Consider the following 26514-nt stretch of genomic DNA (forward strand, 5'->3'; position numbering starts at 1 on the left):
AATTCCACCTAACAGAACGGAGGAATACTGTTTCCCCCAAAAATCCGCTTGATTGCATATATGACACTGCAGCTTTGAAAACAGACAGAGGCTTGAGGCAGCATGCGTTAGTGCTTAGGGCAAAAAGCACTGGTCAGACAGACACAGATTCAAAGCCTGGCAGGGCCATCTGTTAGCAGTGTAACCAGGATTTTTCTGAGCTCCATTTTCCTTATCTATAAATGAGAATAATGATAGTGCCTCCCTCATAAAGTTGTTGTAAGATCTAAATGAGAGTTACCTGTATAAACTTTCCAGACTGGAATACAGAACTATTAATCTTTCATTCACTACGTTCCTGCTGAGTGCCAGGCCCTAACTAGAAGCTGGGGACGAAATGATGAATAAGACACAGTCTTTATCCTCAAAGTCCAGCAACAAACTCACACTTATTCAGCATGAGTGAATGGGGTGATTGTTTTCTCAACCTGTCATAGGGATTATAACCCAGGAGGTGACTTTGATGCTAACCTCAAGAGACCAGCTTCCCACAGAAGTTATAGAGTAATGGTTAAGAGCAGACTCTGATGCATGTCCACAAGGGCAAGTTAACTTCCCTGTGCTCCAATTTCCTCATATGTCACACAAGTGAAGCACATAGCACGGTGCTTAGCCCTTAGGAGACACTACAGGACTCGGCAACTAGTATAAAGGAAGTTTTTCTTAGTAGTCACTTTGACATTTCATTTACCTCCTAAATTATGTTTAAGTATCATAAAAGCAGAGACTGTATCTTTGACCCCTTTGAATAATTCACAGCAACCATCATGACGCCTTGGGAATCCTCACTTTGGGTGTCATGACCATATGACCTGAACCTTATAGCAGAAACCAGTAACCAGATCTACTAGAAGACAGTTTATAACAATCATGCTAACAGCAGGAAACAACCATATATACACTAACTGGCCTACTTGAAAAGAGACTGGCATGCTGGGAGGCAAGCTTGTGAGATGTCTGAGATCAACCGTGGTTTGAGGAATCTTTATTAGAACTTCATTCCCTGCCTGTGGAAAGCTAAAGGAAGCTCAAAAAGAGAATGATGAAAATGCAATTAAAGACTGTCATAAGGGGCGCCTGAGTGGCTCAGTCAGTTAAGCGTCCGACTCTTGGTTCCATCTCAGGGTCATGAAATCGTGAGATCGAGCCTCGAGTTGGGCTTCACACTCAGTGGAGTCTGCTTAAGACTCTCTCTTCCTCTGCCCCTCCCCCACCCATTTCTCTCAAATAAATTTAAAAAAATTAAAAAAAGAGAAAAGAACTGTCAATAGTCTTCCCCAAGCTGATGTAAAGTTCCACAGAAAAAATGGTATCAAACTGATTTGCCTTGGGTCACTACAGGTCAGGCTATCCCATAGAGAACAGATTTATTTTTGAGTGGCAGGAAATTTTTTTTTTTTAAAGATTTTATTTATTTGACAGAGAGAGACACAGTGAGAGAGGGAACACAAGCAGGGGGGAGTGGGAGAGGGAGAAGCAGGCGTCCCGTGGAGCAGAGAGCCTGATGTGGGGCTCGATCCCAGGACCCTGGGATCATGACCTGAGCCGAAGGCAGACGCTTAACGACTGAGCCACCCAGGTGCCCAAGTGGCAGGAAATTTTTAAGAAATGGATCATCAAGAAGAAAATACAGACTAGGCAGAGATAACTGTGCTAGGTGTTGGGTGTTCCTACAAAAAGCTGACCAAAATGAAACTTCATGAGATATTCCATAGTGATAGGAATGTTGGAGAAAATGTCACACATTCCTTATTTCACTGGTATTGAATAGAAAATCTTCAGATCTTTCTATAACTCTTTTAGTAAAATTAACTTTCATAAACCTGGATATTTGAAATAAAAGAAATAAAATGAACAAAATTTCTATATTCCATATTTTCAGGTTCACATTACTATGTTGTTCACAGAGGTGAGAAATAGAGGAAGTGGAGCAGGTTGGTGGGAAGGAGAGGACAGTCTAGGCAATGCTGAAGCATCTATGGAAAATTCCAAAAGAGATAATCAGAAGAAAATTAGATAGGGGCACCTGGATGGCTCAGTCGGTTAAATGTCTGCCTTCGGCTCAGGTCATAATCCCAAGGTCCTGGGATTGAGCCCCTGCATCGGGCTCCCACTCAGCCTGGAGCCTGCTTCTCTCTCTCCCTCTGCCTGCCACTCGCCCTGCTTGTGTGCTCTGTGCTCTCTCTCTCTCTCTGTCTGTCAAATAAATAAAATCCTAAAAGAAAAGAAGAAAATTAGATGTCTGGAGCTCATAAGAGAAAAGTGAGCTAGCTAAATATTTAAGAACAATTGGGCTAGGTGGTAAATAAGTGAAGAAATAGATGAGATCACCTACATTTCATACAGGTCTGAGGAAGACCAAAATTAAAGCAAAATTACGGAAAGACATAGATGCCTACAGAGAGATTGAAGGGGGTGGGAAGAGATGAATAGGCAGAGAACAGAGGATTTTTAGGGTGATGAAAATATTCTGCATGATACCATAATAATGAATGTATGTCATTATACATTTGTCCAAACCCATAGAATGTAGAGCACCAGAGTGAAGCATAATGTAAACTATGAACTTTGGGTGATTACGATGTTGTCAGTGTAGGTTCCTCAGTTGTAACAATTGTACCACTCTGGTGGGGGATACTGATAAGGGGGGGGAAGCTATTTATGCGTGGAGAAAGGGGATATGTGGGAAATCTCTGGTACCTTCCCCTTAATTTTGTTATGAACCTAAACTGCTCTAAAGAGATGTGTTGAGGAGGCAGGGAGGGAGGGAAAGATTGAGATAGAGAAACAAAAAGAAACAATGTCTGGGGATGCCTGGGTGGCTCAGTCAGTTAGGCATCTGCCTTCGTCTCAGGTCACGATCCCAGGGTCCTGGGAGCGAGTCTCACATCGGGCTCCTTGCTCAGCCTGGAGCCTGCTTCTCCCTCTGCCTGCTTTGCCTGCTCTCCCTGCTTATGCTCTCTCTTTCTCTCTCTCTCTCTCTCACAAATAAATAAAAAAATATTTAAAAAAAAAGAAACAGTGTCTGGCTTTTAAGAAGTATTCGATAAATATTTAGTGCATGATGGAGGAAGGAAGGAAGAGGGGGCAGGGAGGAAAAAAGGAAGGGAAGGGAAAGGAAGAGGAGGGTGGGGGGAGGAGAGGGAAGAGAGGGAGGGAGGGAGAGTGGTAGGGAGGGAAGAAGGAAACAAAAATAGTTTTATCATGATATATGCATTTACTAACCTTCATATCATTAAGACCAGTCCATATTATTATTTGATTATTTGACCTGAGAAGTGAAAATATAAATTTTTTTTCCTCTTCATTTTTTATATCCACAAGGTGTGCAGAACTTAAGGATAACCTACAATGTCGCTGGGCTATATTCCATGGTGTACTCTCTTTGCTAATTTTATAACAGCTATTTCTTAATGCTATCCATCCTTGTGAACATGAACCTACCAAAAGAAAAATGTTTTGTGAAAGATGAATTCAGTAATATAACATTTCATTAGTACATTTCTTAACATCTATAGTAGTTAATCATAAAAACCTCATAGCATTAATTGTACACTTTCCCTATATTTCTCCCAAACCAGTAAAAGTGCTAAAGTTGCTATTATTCAAGTAGCAAATGAATTACTAACAATTAAAATAGTTTTTAAGTAGTTTCTAAGAATTAATTATGCAGAATTATTGTCCAATTATAACTTAATTAAAATAAAAACCACAGATTTTTTTTTCTTTCTAAGTCACTTTAGGTTGCCCTTCCTTTCCCTTACTCTTATGCTGGTGGAGACTTTTTTTAATTTTATTTTAGAGACTTTTCAGGTTTATTTTTATCTTAGAGAACCAGATATAACACTTGCTAAGAATTCTGCTCTCTACCACTGCTACTTGACTTCAAATGGGTTCACCTTCCAGAAAACACTTAGCCTTCTTCTCTAAGATGGCACACCATTGAAAGACTGAGGAAAATACCAGCCTGTTGAGAGTAGATACTGTACTTTAACTCTTGATATTGTATCAGTGCTTCAACCCAACATATTAGGGAGATGTGAGAAGGATCTTTTGAAGAAATTGTTGTTTTTTCACAGGGGGGAGAAGGCGGATGGGAAGAGGGGATGCTTTAATTACCTTACTATCTTTTTCTTACTACTGACATGTTTCTCTCTCCACTTCACTTGTAAACATGTACTATGTTTCAAAGTTTATTCCTATACAGGGTATTAAAATAGGACTCTTAGCCCATCACAGCATGTTGCCCTGATTAGCTATGACTCTCTCCTCTTCTCTTAAATCCTTTTTCACCATGTAGAGGAAGGAAGTAGATCTAGGAAGCCACAAAAAAAATTTAACATACATTCCCTTTTCTCTTGTAGTATTCTAAATTTTGATCAGGTCTGACCGGGGATGAATAATGAAGAAGCCTTAAATAGGATGAAAGATTGATATTTTTATATTGGATTTTAATGGACCTATTAATACCTGAGAATGAGACTGTTTATTGAAACTTGAAAGTCACCTAAAAAGCTATCAATAATTGCCAGAGTTAAAGAAAAGAGAACCCACTCGGTTCCATTTTTAAAAAGTGCTGGAAGGAAACAAAGTTAATTCTTAAACTTGCTAAATCCAGCTTGTTCAATAAATCAGTCAAATACCAGAATGACATAGTTAGAAAAAAGGGACTATGCTGGTTCATTTACAAGCAGTTTTCTGTGGCTAATACTTGGGTAAGCCACTTTTGAAAAGAACAATACATCTACCAAGTTATCTACAAGATACATAATACATTAATAAAGAACCAGATATCTGCATACCTGTTTCTACTTGAACATCCAGTCTCTGAAATATATTTATAAAATCCAAATACAACTGTTCAAATTCAAATTTAAAAGCATATAAGGTTCCAGGTTTTAAATTATCCCATTCATAAACTGTAGCATTATTTTGCATAATTTGTGAAGAATTATTGAGAGATATTGACACTGAAATGTCACTGGAAGACAGCACACTCCAGTTAAAAGAAACACTCGTGCTTGTTGCTACTGTTTTAATATTGCTAGTTGAGAAACCACCTAAAAAATCAAGAACAATAATTAGTCGGATTCAAATAAAACTGAATGAAACACAAAAGATGTTGAATTACAAAAGAATCACCACGATGGGAAAGCAAATTATCTACTATAAAATATTTTCTAGACTATATGGGAGTTTTTTGTCCTCTGCTTGAAATAAATGACTTAGATTATAAATCCGCATTATAATATTTTTAGATAATCTGGATGACATGTAACATCTCTGCTATGCCTATCTATTCATATTAGTACACATCAAATGTCAAAAATGAAAATCTTCTTCCTGCCTTAGTTTATAATTTCCTTTAAATTATGAAATTTACATTATGTTAAAAAAAAAAAAAAAAAAAACATGGGGCACCTGGGTGGCTCAGTCGTTAAGCGTCTGCCTTCGGCTCAGGTCATGATCCCAGGGTCCTGGGATGAGCCCCTCATCAGGCTCCCTGCTAGGCGGGAAGCCTGCTTCTCCCTCTCCCACTCCCCCTGCTTGTGTTCCCTCTCTGGCTGTGTCTCTCTGTCAAATAAATAAATAAAATCTTAAAAAAAAACACTACCATCATGATGTTATTTTGGACTATCATATACCTGTTAGTCACCATAAAATTCAGATTATCTGATAATAAAATTGTTTCCCTTTTACAATTAGGCAATGGAGATGAATAACAGATACATATTACTTACGGGTTTTAAATGACTTTTCACTTAAAATTTGTCCATATTTTATGGACTGTAGAATGATGTGATAGTCTTCATTTTCCTCTAGTATTATTGATTTTGAAAGCTCTTGTGGGTTTGCAAGAATGCTTTTGATATTCTGTAAATAATTAGATTTATCTGTTTAAGGAATGTTTATTAACTCTGTGTCAGGTACATTCACTAAAAGTTTGACTTTTGTATATTTCCTTCATAAGAAGCAATTTTTCAAATAGAATGTAATATATACATAAAATATTTATTTTTACATAAAATGACGTTACCTCAAATAATTACTCTGTATAGCATATAAATTATTAAAAATATAATCATTCCTATGAAAAAGTGTAATGGTAATTTGATCAACTACTTAATGAAGATATTTCATAAAATGCTAACGTTTCATACACTAATGAATAAAAGTAAGATCCCAATTGCATAGCAAAAGAAAAAATCAACAAAAGAAAAAGCCAACCTATGGAATGGGAGAAAATATTTGTAAACCACACATCTGATAGTGGGTTAATATCCAAAATATATAAGGAACTCCTACAACTTAGTAACAAAAAGCAAACAAACAACAGCAAATAATCTGATTAAAATGGGCAAAGAACTGAAGAGATATTTTTCCAAAGAAGATAATCAAATGTCCAACAGGCATAGGAAGATGTACTCAATATCACTAGACATTAGAGAAATGCAAATTGAAACTACAGTGTCAGAATGGCACCTATCAGAGTGGCTATCATCAAAAAGAAGAGACAACAAATGCTATGTAGGGATATGGAGAAAAGGGAACCCTTGGTGCACTACTGCTGAGAATATAAATTTGTACAGCTATTATGGAAAACAGTATGGAAGGGTCTCAGAAAATTAAAAATAGAACTGCCAGCAATTCCACTTCTGGGTATATATGGATAGGAAACAAAATTACCATCCCAAAGAGATATCAGCACCCCCGTGTTCACTACAGTATTATCTACAATAGCCAAAATATGGAAAACAACCAAAGTGTCCACTGATAGAGGAATGGATAAAGAAAATCTGGTACATGCAAGCGAACACACAGACACACACACACACACACACACAGGAATACAATTCAGCTATAAAAAAGTAGGAAATCCTGCCATTGTGACAACATGGATGGACCCTGAGGGAATTACGCTAAGTGAAATAAGTCAGAGTAAGACAAATACCAATCTCACTTATATGTGGAATTAAAAAAACTAAAATCAGGGGCGCCTGGGTGGCTCAGTCGTTAAGCATCTGCCTTCAGCTCAGGTCATGGTCCCAGGGTCCTGGGATCCAGCCCTGCATCAGGCTCCCCGCTCAGCAGGAAGCCTGCTTCTCCCTCTCCCACTCCCCCTGCTTGTGTTCCCTCTCTTACTGTCTCTCTCTCTCTCTCTGTCAAATAAATTAATAAAATCTTTTTTAAAAATTTAAATAAATAATTAATTAATTAAATCATACAAACAGATCAGATTAGTGGTTGCCAGAGGTGAGGGAATACTGGGTGAAGATAATCAAAAGACACAAATTTCCAATTATAAGATAAATAATTTCTGGGGATATAATGTACAACATGATGAGAATAAGTAACAATACTGTTGTGTACTTGAAAGTTGCTCCAGAGTAGATCATAAAAGTTCTCATCATAAGGAAAAAGCTATTTGTACCTATGTGAGATAATGGATGTTAACTAAACTTACTGCGGTCATCGTTTTGCAATATACATAAATCAAATCATTATGTTGTATACCTTAGGCTTATAAATGTTTTGGGTTTATTTTTTTTAAGATTTATTTATTTATGTGACAGAGAGAGAAAGAAAGCACACAAGTCCAGGGAGCGGCAGGCAGAGGAAAGGGAGAAGCAGGCTCCCTGCCAAGCAGGGAGCCCGATCCCAGGACCCTGGGATTATGACCTGAGCCCAAGGCAGATGCCCAACTGACTGAGCCACCCAGGCGCCCCTAGATTTATACGATGTTATATGTCAATTATTATCTCAATAAAATTGGGGGAAAATAAATGCCAATAACTATCAAATTCCTACTGTGATGTGACATTTAGTCACAAATTTACACTATGCTTACTTTTTATCAGAGTAAAAAAAAAGATGCCTTACTTTTTCAGGAAAATTATGAACAAGTTGGTATTTTAAAATATAAAATTCAGGACTTTCTCCCTTAGGAAATTCATCCCATTTAATAAAAACTGCTGTTGTTCGATTATTCCTTGGCATATAACAGAAACTTTTTGAGATCTGAAATGGGAAAGAAAAGTAACTGTAAAACTATAATAAAAATGCATTCTTGGTTATTATTACTATTTTATTAGCAAACAACAAAAATTAAGGCTAAAATATGTCAAATTGTAATTGAAAGTATTTCAGCAATATCAACTTCTACACATGAATTAGGTAACATCCATTGGATAACTTTGTTACCGTAATTTTGAAAATGACTTAAGAAAGGTAAGTAAAAATGGGAGCAAGGAAATTCAAGATCCATGCTTCTCAGAGTGGGAAACACCACGTTCCTGGGGTCAGGGAGAAAGAAGAGACTCAAATCACAGGAAAATCAAAGCACACCCTCCTAGTGTGTCAACTGTGTACTTTGATGATAACGGCTACAGGATTAAATTATTTTACAGATATTCTTGATAACACACTTGCAATAAAAATAAGTGGGTACAAAATGTTTGAGTTATTTTAGAGGTTCAGTTCATTGATACATAAAGAAAATGTTAGCAACTGAGACAAAATATCTAGACCACAGGATAAGAGATATATTCCCTAGATGATAAGAAAAGACTTCAGACCTCAAGAGAATGATATACTTATCAGAATTCCTACCAAAAACAACCTTAAAATGCCTCACCATACCATGAATTTTATCAAATTCTGATCTCTCTCCTCACTGATTTTCCCAACACAATTTATAAGCAGTGAAAACAGATGCCATTTATATGCACAAATCTATGCAACATCTAGCAAAGAAAATTGTCTTACGTATCAAAACTAATGTTTAGTGTTATTTCTCTTCAACATACCCCTCATTTTCTAAAACGGGAAGACTAATAGCATCCTGCCCATTAACTATTCAAAAAAATGCTCAAAAATGTCTTACCTTAACAACATATTGTAACCAGAGCAATAGAATAATTGATTTCTCCATCTGGAAAATAAAGTATATTCAGCTCAATTAAACACGTATTTTTTTTAACCTCAAAACTAAACCATTGGACATTCTTTAGATGTGTATCACTTTAATGTCATATCTTTTCAAGTTAGACTGTTCATCCAACTGAATGTTAAGGCATTAATAAGTAGGTGCTGCGTAATATCCTCCACCTAATAAAACTGGAATCACCAGTACTTTCCAACAAATAACAAAATAATTCGCTTCTAGAAGCTGCTATAATTAAATATACAGGTGTTAGAAATAAAATGAATTATCAGGCAATTGTAGGAAATTGCATAGCATTGTGTGCAACTATTTAACCTTAATTGATGGAAATCTAGAACACCTACACACTGCTACTTCGTTGGAAGTAATTTCTCACATTCTAAAATTACACCATAGTTATGAAAAATATTTCAAAACTATTGACAAAATGGGAAAAACAGGTCTTTTCAACTCACTTTATTTTTAAAGTGCATTTATCTAAAAAGCTTGTGTCACTTTTCTTAAGAATCTAGACTCCCTGGGTAACTGAGAACTTTACATCCAACGAAAGATACAAAGGAAAAAATTAACAGACTTGGTATTATATATATATATTTTAAATTTTAAAACCCTCCTGAGAGCCCACTGTAAAGCAAGTTTCTTCCTACAAAATCCTCTTTAGTTCCTATCAAGGTGTTTACCTCAGATAAAAGTCAACCCAGTTAAAAAGAAATACGTAATAATCCAATCCAGACACCTCCACAAAACTGCAGTTTTAACCTTGTTCATTTTTCCCAATAATCTGATGTAACTACCCGCGGGGTTACGGTATCAATCCCCCGCGCCAACTCCAAGGGTAAACGAGCATTTCGAAAGCTTTGTACCCTAGTAAGAATGCCAAAGTGGAAAGATCGCTCCCGGCTGCCTGTTCGTCAAGTCCAATTCCCCGCTCAAATTCAATTCTGCGAGTCACAGGGTCCGCGCCCCCGGATGGAGAAAGTGAGCAGCTGCCCTGCGGCGCACTGCTTTAGAAAGAGGCCGCTGGAAGCAACTTTGGGCCAATGGAGAGCAGAACAGAGTTGAAAGGAGAGGACTCAGGTTTTAAGAATGGCTGCGCTGAGAAGAGAGCACAGCCCTGAAGTCAGGGCGCGGAGCGCACAGCCAGGGGACCGCTGCGTGCGGGTGCCCACACCGCCCGCCCTGACCGGCCCGAGCCGGCCCCACCGCGCAGCCGCCCGCGCTTTGCAAGGTTCGCGCGCAGGTGCGGGGTCGGGCAGGCGCAGAGGCGGCGCGGGAGCGCGCGAGCCCGCAACCGCAGCCCACCTGGCGGCCGGGCTCCTTGCAGCTTCCTCCCGGCTCCTGTCAGCCAGCCGTCCGCTCCGCTCCCGCTCTTTACGCCGCTGCTCGCAGCTCCGCGGGTTTCGTTCAGGCCGCGAGGCCCTGTCCCTCGGCTCATTAAGAGAAGGTCTCCATGGAAACGCTGAGCGGCGGCGGGTAGGAAGGGGAGTGGGAGGCGAGTCCCACCACAGCATTGGTGTGTGGAGGAGCATGGCACTCGGCATGGAAGAAGGGAGGGTAGGGTAGGGCAGTGAAGGAGAACCCGAGTGGGACATTTGGCCTCTCATGAAAAAGAAACAGAAGCCCACCATGTGGCTGTGAACAGCCCTGAGTGGACACAGTTTTGAGTTAAGTTCACTCATGTGGCTATGTATGGAGCCACATTCTTTCAGTGTTAACACGTCGTGTGGTTTAATTGCTGTTTGTTTTCTGCAGCATTTGAAAGTGTTGATTGAACTCTTCCTCCTTTCTGAGATCTTCTCCACAGTTAGCATCCCTGACATCACTCTCACCTGGATCTTCCATTTTCTCAATCCACATTATCCTCTGACATTTCCACCTTAAAAATTGACTTGACCCATGGTGCCTTCGTTGAGTCTGGGGTATTTCGTTCACTTTTGTGATTTCAGTCGTATTCTAGACTGCCAGTCACTCCGCCTTGCCCCTCATTTCTTTCCGGGACTTCGGAGCAGTATTTACGGCTCTGCACTGGCCATCTTCACCCCGATGTCCCCAAAAGGCAATTCCAAACCATCTTTCCAAAATGAAATTCATGATCATCCTTCTCCCAGCCCTTCCTGAGTAGAGCGTCAGCCAACCAAACAAAAAAATTATCAACTCTGCGTCCTCAGATTCTTTCCCTCACTACCCAAAGTCAATTTAGTCCTCAAAAATCTTTTTTTGATTCTACCTCTAAAACTTCTCTTAGGGCAATTACTCCCTCTCTAGTCCCAGGACCATGGGCTTAGGTGATAACCTTAGCTATCTCTCTCTGGAAAGTATATGCCATGTTTAAGAGTTGGAATCTCAGTTCATTCAGATCGTTTGACTCAGAGACACAGCAAGAGCGGGAACACAAGCAGGGGGAGTGGGAGAGGGAGAAGCAGGCTTCCTGCTGAGCAAGGAGCCTGATGCAGGGCTCTATCCCAGGATGCTGGGATCATGACCTGAGCCAAAGGCAGACGCTTAAGCGACTGAGTCACCCTATTAGGAAATATGTTGTTTGGCATCTTATTTAAATAACTATTATGAAAAGAAACCCACATCTTCACCAGAGGTTGGGTGGACATATATGTATAACCACATCTCTGATAGAAATGTAACAATTATACAAGTAATACCCATCCCTTCCTCACCTTCAAATTCCAGTCATCCAATCAAAAGTTTTGAGTGCATGCTATGTGTCAAGCACAGTGCTAAGGACTAAGGCTATAGCAACAATGTTATTAGTTCTCCCTAATCATACTATGATCCTGTGCACAACCGTATTCCTCTTGTTCTTGTTCTTACTATCTAAATCCAGGTCCTCTTTCCCTCTCATCTAATCTTTGGGCTCCTGGACCCAATTCCAATGTGTGTGAATTCTCGGGATACCAGCTTGGTGTCCTACAATTCAACTCAATTCTGACACTGTCTACACAAAGATAGAGTCAAATTCCACAGGCTAAGCATTCAGTCCTACAAGACTCCCCCCACCATGCCATTCCATATGTCTGTCACAAGCCCAGGTTGCTATCCATGCTTCTGACCTACTGGCTGTAGGTTCAACTGAACTCCCTGAGTTCAATTAATTTGCTAGAGTGGCACACCCAACTCAGAAAATCAGTTTACTCACTAGATGACTGGTTTATTATTATAAAAGGATGGAACTCAGGAACAGCGACATGGAAGAGATGCAAGAGCAAGGTATGTGGGAAGAGACATTCATGTCCTCTTGGAGTACACCACTCTCCCCAAATCTTCATGTGTTCACCAACCCGGAAGCTCCCCCAGTAGTTGATTAAATCAACTCTGGCCATTGGTGATAGATTCAACCTCGAAGCCCTCTCCCCTTCTGGGAGGTGGTGATGGGATTGAAATTTCCAACCCCCTGATCATATGGTTGGCTTCACTGGCAACCAGCCCCCATTCTTAGAATCTGTCCAAAAGTCACCTCATTAAAATAACAGAAGACACCTTTATAGCTCCCATCACTTAGGAAATTCCAAGGGAAACAGTGATGAGGACCAAATATATATTTTATTATAGATCACAATATCACACTAAGATAACTGGCATCCCTTCATTCCTTCTTATTAGATTGGTCTAAAACAGGTCTCCTTATCTCTAGGGGCACCTGGGTGGCTCAATCAGTTAAGCGTCTAACTCTTGATCTGGGTTCAGGTCATGATCTCGGGGTCTTGAGATTGAGCCCAGCCTCAGCTCTGTGCTGGGTGTGGAGCCTGCTTAAGATTCTCTTTTTCCCTTTCCCTCTCCCTCTGCCTGTCCCTCTCCTCTCTCCCCCCCAAAATACAAAACAAAACAAACAAGTCTCCTTATCTCGGTTTTTCATCTATTTTCAACTGTCTTCAGATTAATCTTCCTAGAGTTCAGTTCTGATAATGTTACTTTACAGCTCACAGTGTCTTCAATGGCTCCTCAGCCTCCCTAATTCCTTACTGTGCCCATTGAAGTCCTCCAGAAACATTTCGGCTTACTTCATACATGTTCAGTTCACTGTTTTTCCCTGCAATACTTTCTCTTATTTCACCGTCTTCATGAAACTTTTCCTGGTATTCCTAACAAGAGCTCTATCCCCCCTCCTCTGTGCTTCTGTGGTACTTAGTGCCTCTAATACATGGCTCATTGAATTCTATTTTTTATATAATTATCTGTGAACATCTTAGTATCTCTATCAGATTGTAATCTCCCTGAAGGTAAGTCTTATTTCCTATTGATTTTCATATTACTCACAAGCCAATTGTGATACCTTACATAGTGAGCACTCAACAAATATTTTTTGAATAAATACTTGTAGAGGGAATATTATAAAACTCTGCCATCCCCTTTTTCTAGGTGACACTTGAGACTTACTTCATTGTAAATATTTTTCAATGTTTTTGAAACAAATACAAGTTTTAAGATGAGTCATGTCACTCTAAACAACCTAATGTATGACTTATGAGTCCTCTAATCTGGTTCTGCTTTGAATCTGAAGAGTCTTTTTCTGAACCGTTTGTGATGTGCATGAGACTCTTTCTTTCCTAATGATTTACTCTTTAGAGTAGCAAGATTTGTCACATTTCAGACTGTGGAAAATTATATTGTTTTAAGGTTAAAATGGAACAGTGCTTAAAAGTTAAAGACCAACACAAAAATATTCTTTCTCAAATCTTCTAGATAAATTAGATGTACTGTTTTTATCTTTCCTTGTTTTCTGTCTCCTGTTCTTACGTGTCTGCTTAAATGTCCTCTTTCAAAGGAGATACTTTAAATTTTCTCACAAAAATAACACTTTTATAAGCTGACATGTAATCAAAGTGAGCCAGATTTCTATCATTATTTAAAGGAAAGCCATTGTTGCTGTAGAATTTCTAAGCTTTATTTTGCTGGCATGGGTTACAAAAGAAAGAAAATAAAAGATGGATTAGCAGCATGTTTTTCATCTGTATTTGTTTCTTAAATGTGATGCCAAAAAGCTTGGTGTTTTAGTTCTATAACTAGGATTGGCCTTTTCTACAATGCAAAATTTCCTAATAATTTGTGGTATTATCTTTTTAGCATATTTATTTATACAATATGAAAAGTAGTTATTGCAACAGATCTTTTATGAAATGATTTAATCATCCAAATTAATCCAAATGAATTTGCTTTGAGTGAAAATGATATGTTTAGTAAAGTGTTATTGGCTGCATTTCAGAATCCAATATTAAAACTCAGATTTATCTGTATTTATTGGTGTGGACTAAAATGCAAATGTCATATTGAGAATTGAGACTAAACAAAAAGGATCTGCATCTCTGGAATGGGGTGGTTGTGAAATAATTTGAGGTCTGGTCCATCACGTTTATGGCTTTCCTGATAGATTTATTAACAAGTATGCCAGGATGGGTGGGAATTTATTTCTAAATGAGATTATCAGTACACTTAATATGTTTAATGAATTTTATAAATTTTTACTGAGAAACTTTGATGAAGAAAATATCTTAGCTGGAGGGACAGGAAAGTTGAAGCAAGAAAACTTGTAACTTCCTTACTACAAGGGCTTTATATTCAGACAGGAAGATCCACTATCTTTATACCCTGAAAAATGAAAGAAAAAAGTTAAAGACCAACATAAAAACATCCCTCCTTAAAACTTCTAACCTGGATGAATTAGTGGGACTGTTTTTGTCTCTCTTTATAGGACACTAGAGGATAAGGGAGCTCTGTGAGCTCATAGTGATGGCCAATGACCCTGGCGGTCCAAGCATGATACTCTAACACCTACTGTTGGCACAATTCTAGGATGACACCGACACCTAAGATTTCCATCCCCTGTTATTCATACCCTGTATAATCCCCTCCCCCTGAGGTTTGGTGGACCTGTGAAAATGATGAGATCATCACTACCATGATTATTTACATTATAGAAGACTTCCCTGTAGCAGAACAAAAGAGGCATTCTCCTGCTGACTTTGAAGAAGTTGCCATGATATGAGAGGTCCAGGTGGTTAGAACATGAGCCTTGCCTCCAGGGGCTGAATGTGTGCCCCAGCCTACAGCCAGCCAGAACACGTGATCTCAGTCCTACAGTCTCACGGAATTTAATTCTGCCAACAATGTGAATGAGCTTGAAACAGAGGACCCATAGCCTCAGATGAGATCACAGTCCTAAATAACAACTTGATTTCAGCCTGGTGAGATCCTGAGCAGAGAGCCCAGACTCCTCGTTCACAGAAATTGTCAGATAATAAATGTTTTGATTCAAGACATTAAATTTGTGGTACTTCATTTCACAGCAATAGAGAAGCAATACCCACACTTAATGTGATTGCAAACTTGGGCAGTCATCGCTCAGAGATAGATGTCCTGTCTTCTTTGTTGGAAAACATATTGAAGGTTGTTTTCATGGAAGCTGCCGTAGCCATATACAAAGTTGCCATGTGGAGCACCAGGAATGCAGCAGGAGAAAATGGAGTTGGCAGAGCAATGGAAGCAGAGATAAATGCATTCAAGTCCTGGCACTCCATTCACTCTGGCCCATCTCAAAGTTGGTTATCTCAAATTCTTAAATCTTGTGAAAGATATTCTTTGCAGTGGCACTTATCCTCCCCAGGATTAATAAGTAACATCACTGGGATTTGATCCCAGGCATCCTAGTCCCAGAGGCTGTTTTCCTAACCATGAATCTCAGAAGAATATCCTTATCCATTGATTACATAATTAATCTCATCCTATTTGATATAATTTAGAGCGATTAGATCAAGGAAATGAATATGACAAAAAACACAGGTATTCATGTACTACTTTTAGCAGGTCTAATATATTTATATCTTACAGACTTTTTCTAAAGTTAAGAAATAATTTCCTAAATGTTGATTTTAATCTAATGTTCTCAACATTAAATAATTCTCATATGTTTGGTTAAGCATTTGTTATCCTACTAGTATAGTCATTTTATTTTCTCAAGACTCCTTTGCAAAATTTTGTAGACCTTTTGTATAATGTTGATATCTGAGTCTCAGTTTGTACTGTTCTAAAATATAAAAACAAAACAAAACAAAGTTCATGATCTGAAATCGTATAACAGAACAAAACTGATTTCAGAAGAAAATCTGTTATTTATTATAGATAAAATTTACCAGGAAAGACAAAGGAGATAGATTATATCTCTCTCATTCCCAATTCCTTAACTCAGAGTTCTATGCATCAGAAGCTGGTCAGTGGCCACAGGGTGACGAAACAATGTCTTTCAAAAGTAGCTAAACTTTCTTGAATTCTGACTCTCTTTCTGGTCTTTCTGGATCTCTTGAAAGATAGCAGCTCCCAGGAAACAACGGATTTTAGCAGTACTCCACTGTATTTTATGAGTAGTCATTACAAGATAAACATTATAGATGAAGAGAGTGCCAAGAAAAATGGACGATAAAAATGGTAGCTGTGAACAAAGAAAATCATAGTTTTTGATGAATTTTGACAATTCGGGATATCAGAGAAGCATGAAAGGATGGTGAGGAATCTGTCACCTTCGTAGTTGAGAACTATTAGGACATGCTCGCCAGAATATGGAAAGTAAAATAGGAATCAACTTTATCATCCTGCCCTGTAGCTGGAAATATGAGAGTAAAATTCTTACCATTCCTTAAGTGGTAATAGAGGACAACCATGGGCAATCCATATAACCTAATATGAATAGCCAAAATGGCATGAAAATAAGCCATGAGACCTATGAAAAAGTACTACAAAGCAAAGAAAATATCATCCTAAAAACTGAGGAGAAGAAGAGATTAGCTATTATAAGCACTCTGATGCAGAATTCAGGGGAAGAAACCAGGAAAATTTTTGTTTTTGTCTGAAGTACACAAAATACATGATTTCCATAAAACCATGGAAAAATATTGAGAGGGAAGAATAGTCTTATGTAAAAAGAAAATAGCCTGAAGTTAAAAAAAAATTAGATGAGTTAAAAAGGGAATTTGATACGAATAAATATGAGGAAACAAAATGCATTTGCAGATTTACACCAATCTACACTGATGGAAGTAGAGCAAGTATGAATAACTATTATGGAAGAAAACTTAATATACAATTATGGAGAGCAAAAAAGACAAATAGATGAAGACATAGAAAATGTCATAGGTATGAAAGAAAAACAATGTATACATAATTAATATTTCTGAATATAAAACCAGATTAAAAGGAAAACATATCAAATAAAAATATACTAGCAATAGAAGAAACACCTTTTATATATTTAGAAAAATATTGTGTGAATATCAGAAGATCCAAAAGACAATAAATAGCGAACCATACCTATACACACTTCCACAGTAGTATTGAATTCAAAACTTGAAGGAAAATTATAATAAGCAATAATTCAAAAAAAAAAAAGGAAAAGAAATATACCTATAATGGAACCAAATACTAAAATGGAAACCAGACTTTTCTTTTAGAGCACTAAATGTCCAATCACAATGAAGCAATGTCTAGAGTTTTGAAAGCAAACTCTGACCTCAAATTTTTATACTGAGCTTATATATATCAAGTCCTCTGTATGTGTTAAACACTCTAGTAAGTAATTTACCTGTATTAACTCCATTAACCTCACACAAATCCTATGAGAAATTTGAAAACTATGAAGTGCAAAATTATTAAGTTTATTTAGAGTCACACAGAAAAGGATGGTATTAGGATTTGAACTTATACCTATTTCATCTGAGAGCCTGAGACCTTAGCTATCAAGCTACAGTGTGAATAAAGCCTTAGGAGATATATAATCTATATGCCTTTCTGGAGAAAAATTACTTGAAGACATAAGCAACCAAGAAATAAAACAAACTAAGAATTCAATAATGGAGATATTAGGACTGACAGTAAGGACTTCGGTTAATTCACATACAGAACTATTAAATTAGGTTGCAAAACTGAATTTATTTTTATGTGTGTGTTTATGTGCATGCATATATAGCTTTTAATAGAATATATAGACAGACAAAATTCAATTTGGGCACAAAATAAATATGACTGAGAAGGCAGAAAAGTTAAATTCCATATCTTTAGTAAATAAAATACAATTTTTAAAATTTTTTATCCATCTCAAGATTTCTGTAATCTATTTTCTGACAGTAGATAACATTTTTGATAATGTGATAGAATTTTTACTTTAACCAGATCATCAGTCTTTCTAGTTAGCAGTTGTTAGTGAAATAATTCCCCCCCAAAGATGCAGTGTACAGGCAAGATTTCAAGTACCAAGGCCATTTATACAACATTATTAGAAAAAAATGTATGCTAAAGCTAAGAACAAGATCGTTGCTAACCTTTGTGCAAACTAGCAAAAGATGCCTCCTCATGATAGATACATTAGGAAAAGGCACAATGTCTTGTGGATAAATTAGAAAATACCTCAGGAATTATTAGGAACAGCTCCTCCCTCTGAGAAGATGCACTCCCAAATGGGTGTTTGGCTTGGCGAGAGGCCAGTGTCTTCATGCAAAGAAAAAGGCATTCCTTCCTCTGGGTAGAAACAGCTTCTTGTCAGGGTACATGACCTGGCTTGAGAAACATAAGCCAGATTTAAGTACTCCTTTGCCCCTCAGCTGAGCACTTTTATATAGAAACCAGACTTCTGGACCATTCACAGTGACCTTATCTGGGAATATTAGCACAAATGTGAATCCTGATTCACTTGGGCTGTAAGCCTTCTGGCCAGAGTCATAATTTTTGTGTATCTTGAAATCTTCTGAATTTACATGTTGTAACCACAAACTCTGTCAAAGATTAATTTTAAGAAATTGTTGAGATATTTTGATTTCAATGGTGTTATTTTCTATGTAATGTGAACATTAACCTTGAAATATTACATGATAATTAATTGCCTAGAAAAAGCTCAGAAACCTTTTAATTCCTATTAAGAGCCTCTATTCTCTTTTGGACATTAGAGCCTCAAGGTACCGTATCTGTCTTCTCTCCTTTTCAGTTTAAATTGAATGGAATATATCAATAATTTATTCATATTCATCTCTTAAAGCTAACACGTAGAGGTTTTGTTTTACTACTAATAATTTAATTTTAAAAACAGAATCAAAAGTCCCAGGGTATATTAATTATAGTACTTAAAGGTGGAGACAGGTGAATTAAAGCTTGCAAAATCATTTGTCCTGAAAGGGCACTCTATAAAATTACCACTAAGAAAATGGACAAAGAAAAAATATACAAGAGATAAAATGAGTATATAAAAAGGTTTGAATTCAGTGGCACCGTCAGATATCTATTCTACTGTGAGCTGACCTTTTTTCTTATTATATCAATAAGGACTTTTGTCTGCTACTACCTAGTGTTGATTATGATAAAGGATAAAAGAAACAAACTCATAAACTTCTTGGGGAAGAAAAAAGTTGATCAGCACTTGTGGAAGACAAATTAGCAAAATGTATGGAAATTCTTCAGCATGTTGATGCCATTTGGGTCCTTCAATTCCACTTCATGCATAAGAGTTTATAATAGGGAAAATGAGAAACATATTTAATATCCATTAATAGACTGGTTAAATAAATCATGATATTTATGAAAATACTATATAGCATATAAAATTTCTACTGCAGGAAAGCTTTTTAGAATATAAAAATTCTTTTTTTTTTAAACATTTTATTTATTTATTTGAGAGAGAGAAAGAGAGTGAGAAACAGCATGAGAGGGGAGAGTGGGTCAGAGGGAGAAGCAGGCTCCCCCCGAGCTGGGAGCCCGATGTGGGACTCAATCCCAGGACTCTGGGATCATGACCTGAGCTGAAGGCAGATGCCTAACCAACTGAGCCACCCAGGCACCCCTAGAATATAAAAATTCTTAAAGAAATTTAAAATTTATATATATATATATATATATATATATATATTCAATTTAATCCCAGATCAAGAGAGGCAGGGAGAAAGCGAAAATAAGTAAAATGACAATAGAAATTATTTAGGTGGATGTTTTATATTCTTTTTCTCCTAGAAAGTGCATGAGTTTGTTTTTCACTCTTCTCCCTTCCAACAGGACACAGTGAACAGCTAAATCCTTATTGATTTAATAAGCTAAAGTTAGCATTTTGTAGTTTTAATGTAAATTTCTGAGCCGGTCAGGAAATATGTACGTGGTTCAAGTACATGCTGACACAGCACACACAGACATTAAATTTGTTATTTACTGACGTGGGGAAGACTCTGCAAGGAACCGATTTAAGGGAAGTGGGGCAGGAGAGAAACAAAAGTAAATACAAGTCGAATTATTAGAGAGTAGGCCGCAGCTCACATAGAACACAGATATATCTGGAAAGGCCAAAGGAATCACTGTGTCTGGGAATGGTCAGTGAGGATGAGGAGTGACAGTAAGCAATTTACCTGCTGGCTCCTGGGCCTGTCGTCATTGTTCAGAGTTCACCTCACAGGGTACTTATTCCCCCTTTATTCCAGCTGTGTTACCCAATTTATCAGGGTAGTCATGGGGGTATGGTGCTTCTTCCAGACTCAGAAGTGGTGGGAGAAGCCAGGGCGCCTATGGCAGGCAGAAAGAAAACACTGGTCAGGGGAAGGCAAGGAGGCCGATGGCCTTGGCTGGTCCTCTGCACATGCACTGGGCCGTTCCTGCCTAGCTGTTTCAGGCGGAATGCATAGAGAATTATCGTGAAGGTGGGAGCAGGTCCAGGACCACCAGCTGCAGAAACATGAGCATGTGTCTGAGTGAATCTGGGCATGAGTATATCAGGAGGAGTGTATATATTGAGTTCAATTTACCACCCACTAATCACCTTTCAACCTACTTGCTATGGTCTGAATTTTTGTGTCTCCCACTCCCTGCCCCACCTTAAATTCGTATGTTGAAATCCTAACATCCTATGTGATGGTATTAGGAAGTGGGCCCTTTGGGAAGTGATTAGAACATGAGGGTGGAGCCCTCCTGAGTAGGATTAGTGCCCTTCCAGAAGAGACCCCAGACAGCTCCCTCACCCCTCCTGCCAGGTGAGGAAACAGCAAGAAGACTGCTGGCACCTTGATCTTGGACTTCCCAGCCTTTATTTATAAGAAATAAATGTTTGTGTGTTATAAGCTGCTTAGCCTAAAAAATAAAAGTATAATTAAACTTTTAACTTGTTACCATCTGGTAGGTGAGAAATGGCTTGTCAGTGTAAATTGAATGTGAAATGCTTTTATTAAAAGTATGCTCCACTGGGGCGCCTGGGTAGTGCAGTCAGTTGAATGTCCAACTCTTGGTTTTGATGGGATCGTGATCTCAGGGTGGTGGAATCGAGCCCTGCATCAGCCTTTGTGCTGAGCTGGGATTCTGCTTGGGATTCACTTTCCCTCTCCCTCTACCCCTCCCCACCATCCTCTCATTCTCTCTCTCTCTTTCAAATCAATAAATGAATCTTAAGAGTATGCTCGATTATCTTTCCAGTGTCCTCAAGGATTATTTCTTTTTCTCTGTAATACCAGTTCAAGTTATTGGCCCATTTTTCAATTAGATTGTTCATATTTTCCTTTTATGATTTTTTTAGGAGCTCTCTATATAGAAGACTAGCCTTTATCAGTGATACGTTGTAAATATTGTGCTTTGGTCGTACATTTTTCTTTTGACTTTGACTTTTTTTGTCTTGCAGAACTTGTTTTCACTTTTCTTGTTAAATTTATCAATCTTTTCTTCTGGGCTTCTGGATATTGAATCAGAATTAGAATGACTCTTCCCACTCTTCCCATTCACTATTAGTGAATTTCTCCCATAATTTCTTTAGAAGTTCTAAACTTCTAACTGGTTTTTTGAACATTTTTGAATGTTCCCTTTTAAACATTTAAATCTCTGATTCATGTAGAATTTATCCTCATGTCAATGGATGTACGAATCCAAATTTTTCTTTGTCCAAGTTATTATCCATTTGTCCCAACACCAAGATATTGTCCAGGTCATTATCCAGGCGTCCCAAATCATCATCTCTGATGATTTGAGGGCCACCTGAATCATATGCTACATTCTAAACTTCTAAACTTTCTCATAGATATGTTTATTTAACTAATGCCTACTTTCTCACTAGATTTTAAATTACAGGAGGGTCCACACTGTGTCTGCTTTACTTTACCTATATCCTCAGAGCTTAGAACAGCACGTGGCACATAGCAGGTGCTCAATACCTATCTGTTGTATTGCAGAAAGCTTATGATGTTCTAGGACAGTGTTTCCCATTTTCCCCCACAAATAGGTCTAAATGTGATTTAGTATTTTTAATTTAATGACAAGTATTTTACAGAGAATGAAAATAAAGAAAGGTGTGGCAGACAATATACAACATTATATGCCTCAGCTAAGGTACATAATAGTTTCTTTCAAGCAATGTTATTTTAACCAAAGATGTTTGATTCAATCTATATGTTAACAGGAGTCAAAGAATACTGAAATGTTAGTGTCTAGATGAAGCATTTTTATTAAGCATAAATAAGATAAAGTCAATTTTTATAAAGAGTAGACACTGGGACATTGCAGATGCAATGTTCATTTCATTCTTTCACTCATTTCTTAGTAACCCTGGAGGTCCAAAATATCTAGGAAGTTGCATTTTTTTCTGGGAAGCATGATTTTGAACCCAAGTACTCACCTAGCTGAAATCGGAACCTAGTCCATCAGGCCCCCGCATCTGCTTTTCAGTGCATCTCTACTGTTTTCTTGTTGCTATTTGACTTCATTTGATCCCCACAACAATCATACCAAGTAGGGCATTCTCTCCTTTTTACAGATGAGGAAACTCAAGTAATTCTATACTGTAAGTGGCAGAAAATTTGGGGATTTGCAAAGATCGCAAGGTATGTTCCTTGCAAATAACAATAATTTACTATATTTAAAAAGTGCAGCATTCCACTGTAGAATTATTAATACATTCAAATAATTTTATTTCATTCTTCATTGGCAAAGCAGCAGCATGAAAAGCAAAATAGCATGCAACTTTGATCGAATACAAATACATATAAAAAAATCATAGGTCCGTGAGCTAGCAAATAGTTAATTAAATGTTAAATAATAACAACATATTTAATAACAGTTGTAATGGTATAAAAAAATAAAAGTCCAAGATATCCTTCCACTATTTAGCAACTAATGCTACATTTCTCCATTTCCTATTATTGGGATTACTATTATATGTATGTATATACATATGTATGTGTGGCATTTTTTTTCATTTCTTTAAAAGGAATTGAGTTTGAAAGTCTTAATTCTATGCAAAGCAAACTCTTTAAGAATCAAAGGTTCTGTGACAGACACCTTACTATACCATTCAAAAGAAAAGAGCATAGGACTGGAATGCACAGTCACTTGGGGTAAGTCACACGGCTTCTCCAATGACCTGATATACTGCAAAATGAGAGGAATTTGCAATAACAACCCTAATATTCATTCAGGCTTTAAAAAATCTAAAATCCTGTAGTTCTGTGATCTGTCTCAAAGTATCCTACTCTTTATGACTATACAGATGTCAATTCTAACTAATTACATTTACCAGACTAAACAGTGGCAATGAATGAGTACTGTTACCTTAATTTGGGTAGCTATGGCAGACTTCGTAAAGCAAAAAAATCACTATTGGGTGCAACTGAAAATTTCTGCAAAATAATCTTCTAATTGATGACAATATCCCAGAGCTGTAGCATGTTGCAATTATATACATAACTGCATTTCAGCTGAACAACTTAAAATCATTTGATTCTTTAAAATAGAGTAAATCAATACATCTATATTTTCCTAGGAAATTGCATATATTTGTACCAAGTATTAAATTGCCATATCCCAATAGTGTGAAAAATACGTTATTGTTAAATAGTATAAATCTTCCAGTGCCTAAATAATAGTGTTAGAAGGTGACTTCACTTGACATTATGATTATTGCACAGAGTTCCTAGAATCCAAAAGTTTAGTTCCACTGGCATGTGCAGTCTATAGGTTCCTGGAGGGTATGCATGACTTCAGTGCCATTTCCTGAGCAATATAGAGGCACAGACAAGTTTCTCACTCCGTTTTCACGACAACATTTGCAGAATCTTAGATGGCTCTCAATATTGATGTTATATATGGTAGCAGATGGGCATTTTCCATCACAAGATGCGACATTTACCTGTAAGGAGACAATGAGAAAAGAATTCTTAAAATTTTTAAAAACTGGCTATTCAATTCCTCTAAGATAACAAATGAAAGCAAAACTTTATTATCACTATAATAACTCTCAAGCTTCTATGTTAGAAGACTGCAAAAAATACCAAGTTAAAACTTAGTAACTTGAATAAGTCCAAGAGATGTTCCATGGTGATGCCTAAGACAGCAAGGCTGACATAAATCAAACTCTGAAATAAATTGCACATATAACTAGTCAGGTATGTATAAAATGTTCATCACAATCTAATGATTCTATTGTAATCTGTATTGTACCATGGCTCATGTAGACTGTAGTATTGGATAGGTCACATTAAGTGGGGTAAAGTTAAAACTAAGACTATTTTTGCTGAGTTAAATTGCATAGTTAAGAAAATATGTAGTCAAATATATTTGGTTTTAATTTCCATCTCTCTAGATTGCAATTATGATTCATAACTATTGATTATTTATGCTAAGAATAGTTCACACTTCTTCACAAACAGAATATTTTAATATTAAAATGTATGAATAATCTCAAAGTTAAATATTGTGACACTCAGCATTTTGTTGACTTACAAACATATTAGTGCTGTGACACATATACTTTTGGAAAGTCACATGCCCTTTATGTAACAAATCATATTTTTCCACTTACAGGATTTTGACTTATACAGTCCTGTTTCCTTATGATTGATTTAATGATCACTTTCTGGCATATTCTTTCTTCTCGTTTGCCTGATAAAATATAGAATGTATTTATTCATCAGAAGGCCCATGTCAGATTGTTTCTTAATTCAATTAAACATATGCCTATATTTAAAATAAAATAATGTATATATTTATATAAAATATAGTCTATATTAAGGTATACTTAAAATTTCCTTCATATATTTTACGTTCGATATTTATTTTCACTTTCTAAATAGATTTTCTCATATTTTTAGCATTATACTTATCTCTTTACCTTATTGTCCTAGAATAGTTATCATAATCATAAATCAAAACATTCTACACATGCAATGTTTGTATCATATAGAGAGATAAAATGTTTAAAATTCTAAAAATATTATTTTTATAATGAAACATTGTATGTAGAAGTAAATATACATGTACATAATTAGGCATTTATACATATATACATAAATCTTAGAATTAAAAACAGATTTAAAACCACTTTATCTTAATAGATGTTAAGATAAAATCATACATAAATGTAATTGAATTATATATTAACCATTTTGAAATGTATGGATGAGTCAAATTATAGTTTGTATTTATGGCTCTGAAATGATCTCTTATGACTTCACATTAAAATACTTTGTATTAATTAATGATACATTAATATGCCTCTGTGCGTGTGATGGATGACCACTTGATAATACAGCTAAGAATATATATTTAATGCTATAGGATAGTGGATATAAATAACCCCTGAATCAGGATGCAAAAAGACCAAGGTTCTTACTTCACTCTGACGCTAACTTGCTTTGTTACTTTAGCAAAGTCACTGAAATCATTCTGCTGAGTTTCCTTGTTTGCAAAAGACTGAAATTAGATCTCCAGTTTCCAAACTAGTTTAGCCACAAAATCTTTAAGTGCTTATATGAAATTTCAACATGTAAAGTATCTAAAAGTTAAACTACTGCGGTTGAAGCAGAGATTGCCTGAAATCAAACTGTCCTTCTCAAGGTCACTCTTGACCTTCAAAGTGCTAACTTCGGAGGTCACAGCTTAGTTCTCATCCTACTTAATTTCTCAGCAGCATTTGGCCCAGTCTATCACTCTCTCCTCCTTGATACAGTTTCCACACTTGGCTTCCAAAACACCCCCTTTGTTTTTCCTCCATCTCATTCATGGCTCCTCCTCAGAATCCTAGGCTTGTTCCTTCTCCTTTCCCTGGCCTCCCACCTATAGCCTGGTCGGAGGTTCAGAATTGGTGATGGAGGGCAGGCTGGTGTGTTCCTTATGGTGCTTTCACTCAGTGGTTAGTTACTTTATTAGCCTTTCTATTCTCATGTAAGAAAGATTAGTTAATAATGAAATCATCTTTAATGTGACCTATAAGGTACCTACCCTCTTCTTTCTGTCACCTTCATCCCTGTGCTTAGCCAAACTTTGCTATTTCCTCTGCTTTCAATACTTTTTATTCTTCCTGGCTGGATTTCCAAAGACATTCATTCTCTACCCAGATGATACCTCCTCATAGAGGCATTCTCTAACCACTCACTTAAATTAGGAACCCAGCTCCCCACTCTCCATCCCTTTTATTCTGTACTATTTTTCTTTATATCACTCATCTCTACCTGGCACAATATATTTATGTGTTCATTGTTTCTCCCCCTTCTTCCTAATATGCACTAGGCATGCAGGTATTGCATCATTCA

The 26514-nt window shown here is 37.0% G+C and overlaps 1 protein-coding gene across 1 annotated transcript in view; it reads right to left on the reverse strand.

Annotated features, from left to right (window-relative positions):
• Positions 1–23912: 23912 nt before the first annotated feature.
• Positions 23913–26514, reverse strand: part of OTOGL (otogelin like) — a 138516-nt gene continuing 135914 nt past the window's right edge. The window contains exons 58-59 of the mRNA XM_021678549.2: positions 24786–24865; positions 23913–24113 (exon numbers count right to left, since the gene is read on the reverse strand). Of these exons, the coding sequence (XP_021534224.2) occupies positions 23913–24113; positions 24786–24865 (281 nt within the window). The remainder of the gene's footprint in view (positions 24114–24785; positions 24866–26514) is intronic.

The sequence above is a fragment of the Neomonachus schauinslandi genome, chromosome 5, assembly GCF_002201575.2.
Source record: "Neomonachus schauinslandi chromosome 5, ASM220157v2, whole genome shotgun sequence".
NCBI lineage: Eukaryota > Metazoa > Chordata > Mammalia > Carnivora > Phocidae > Neomonachus > Neomonachus schauinslandi.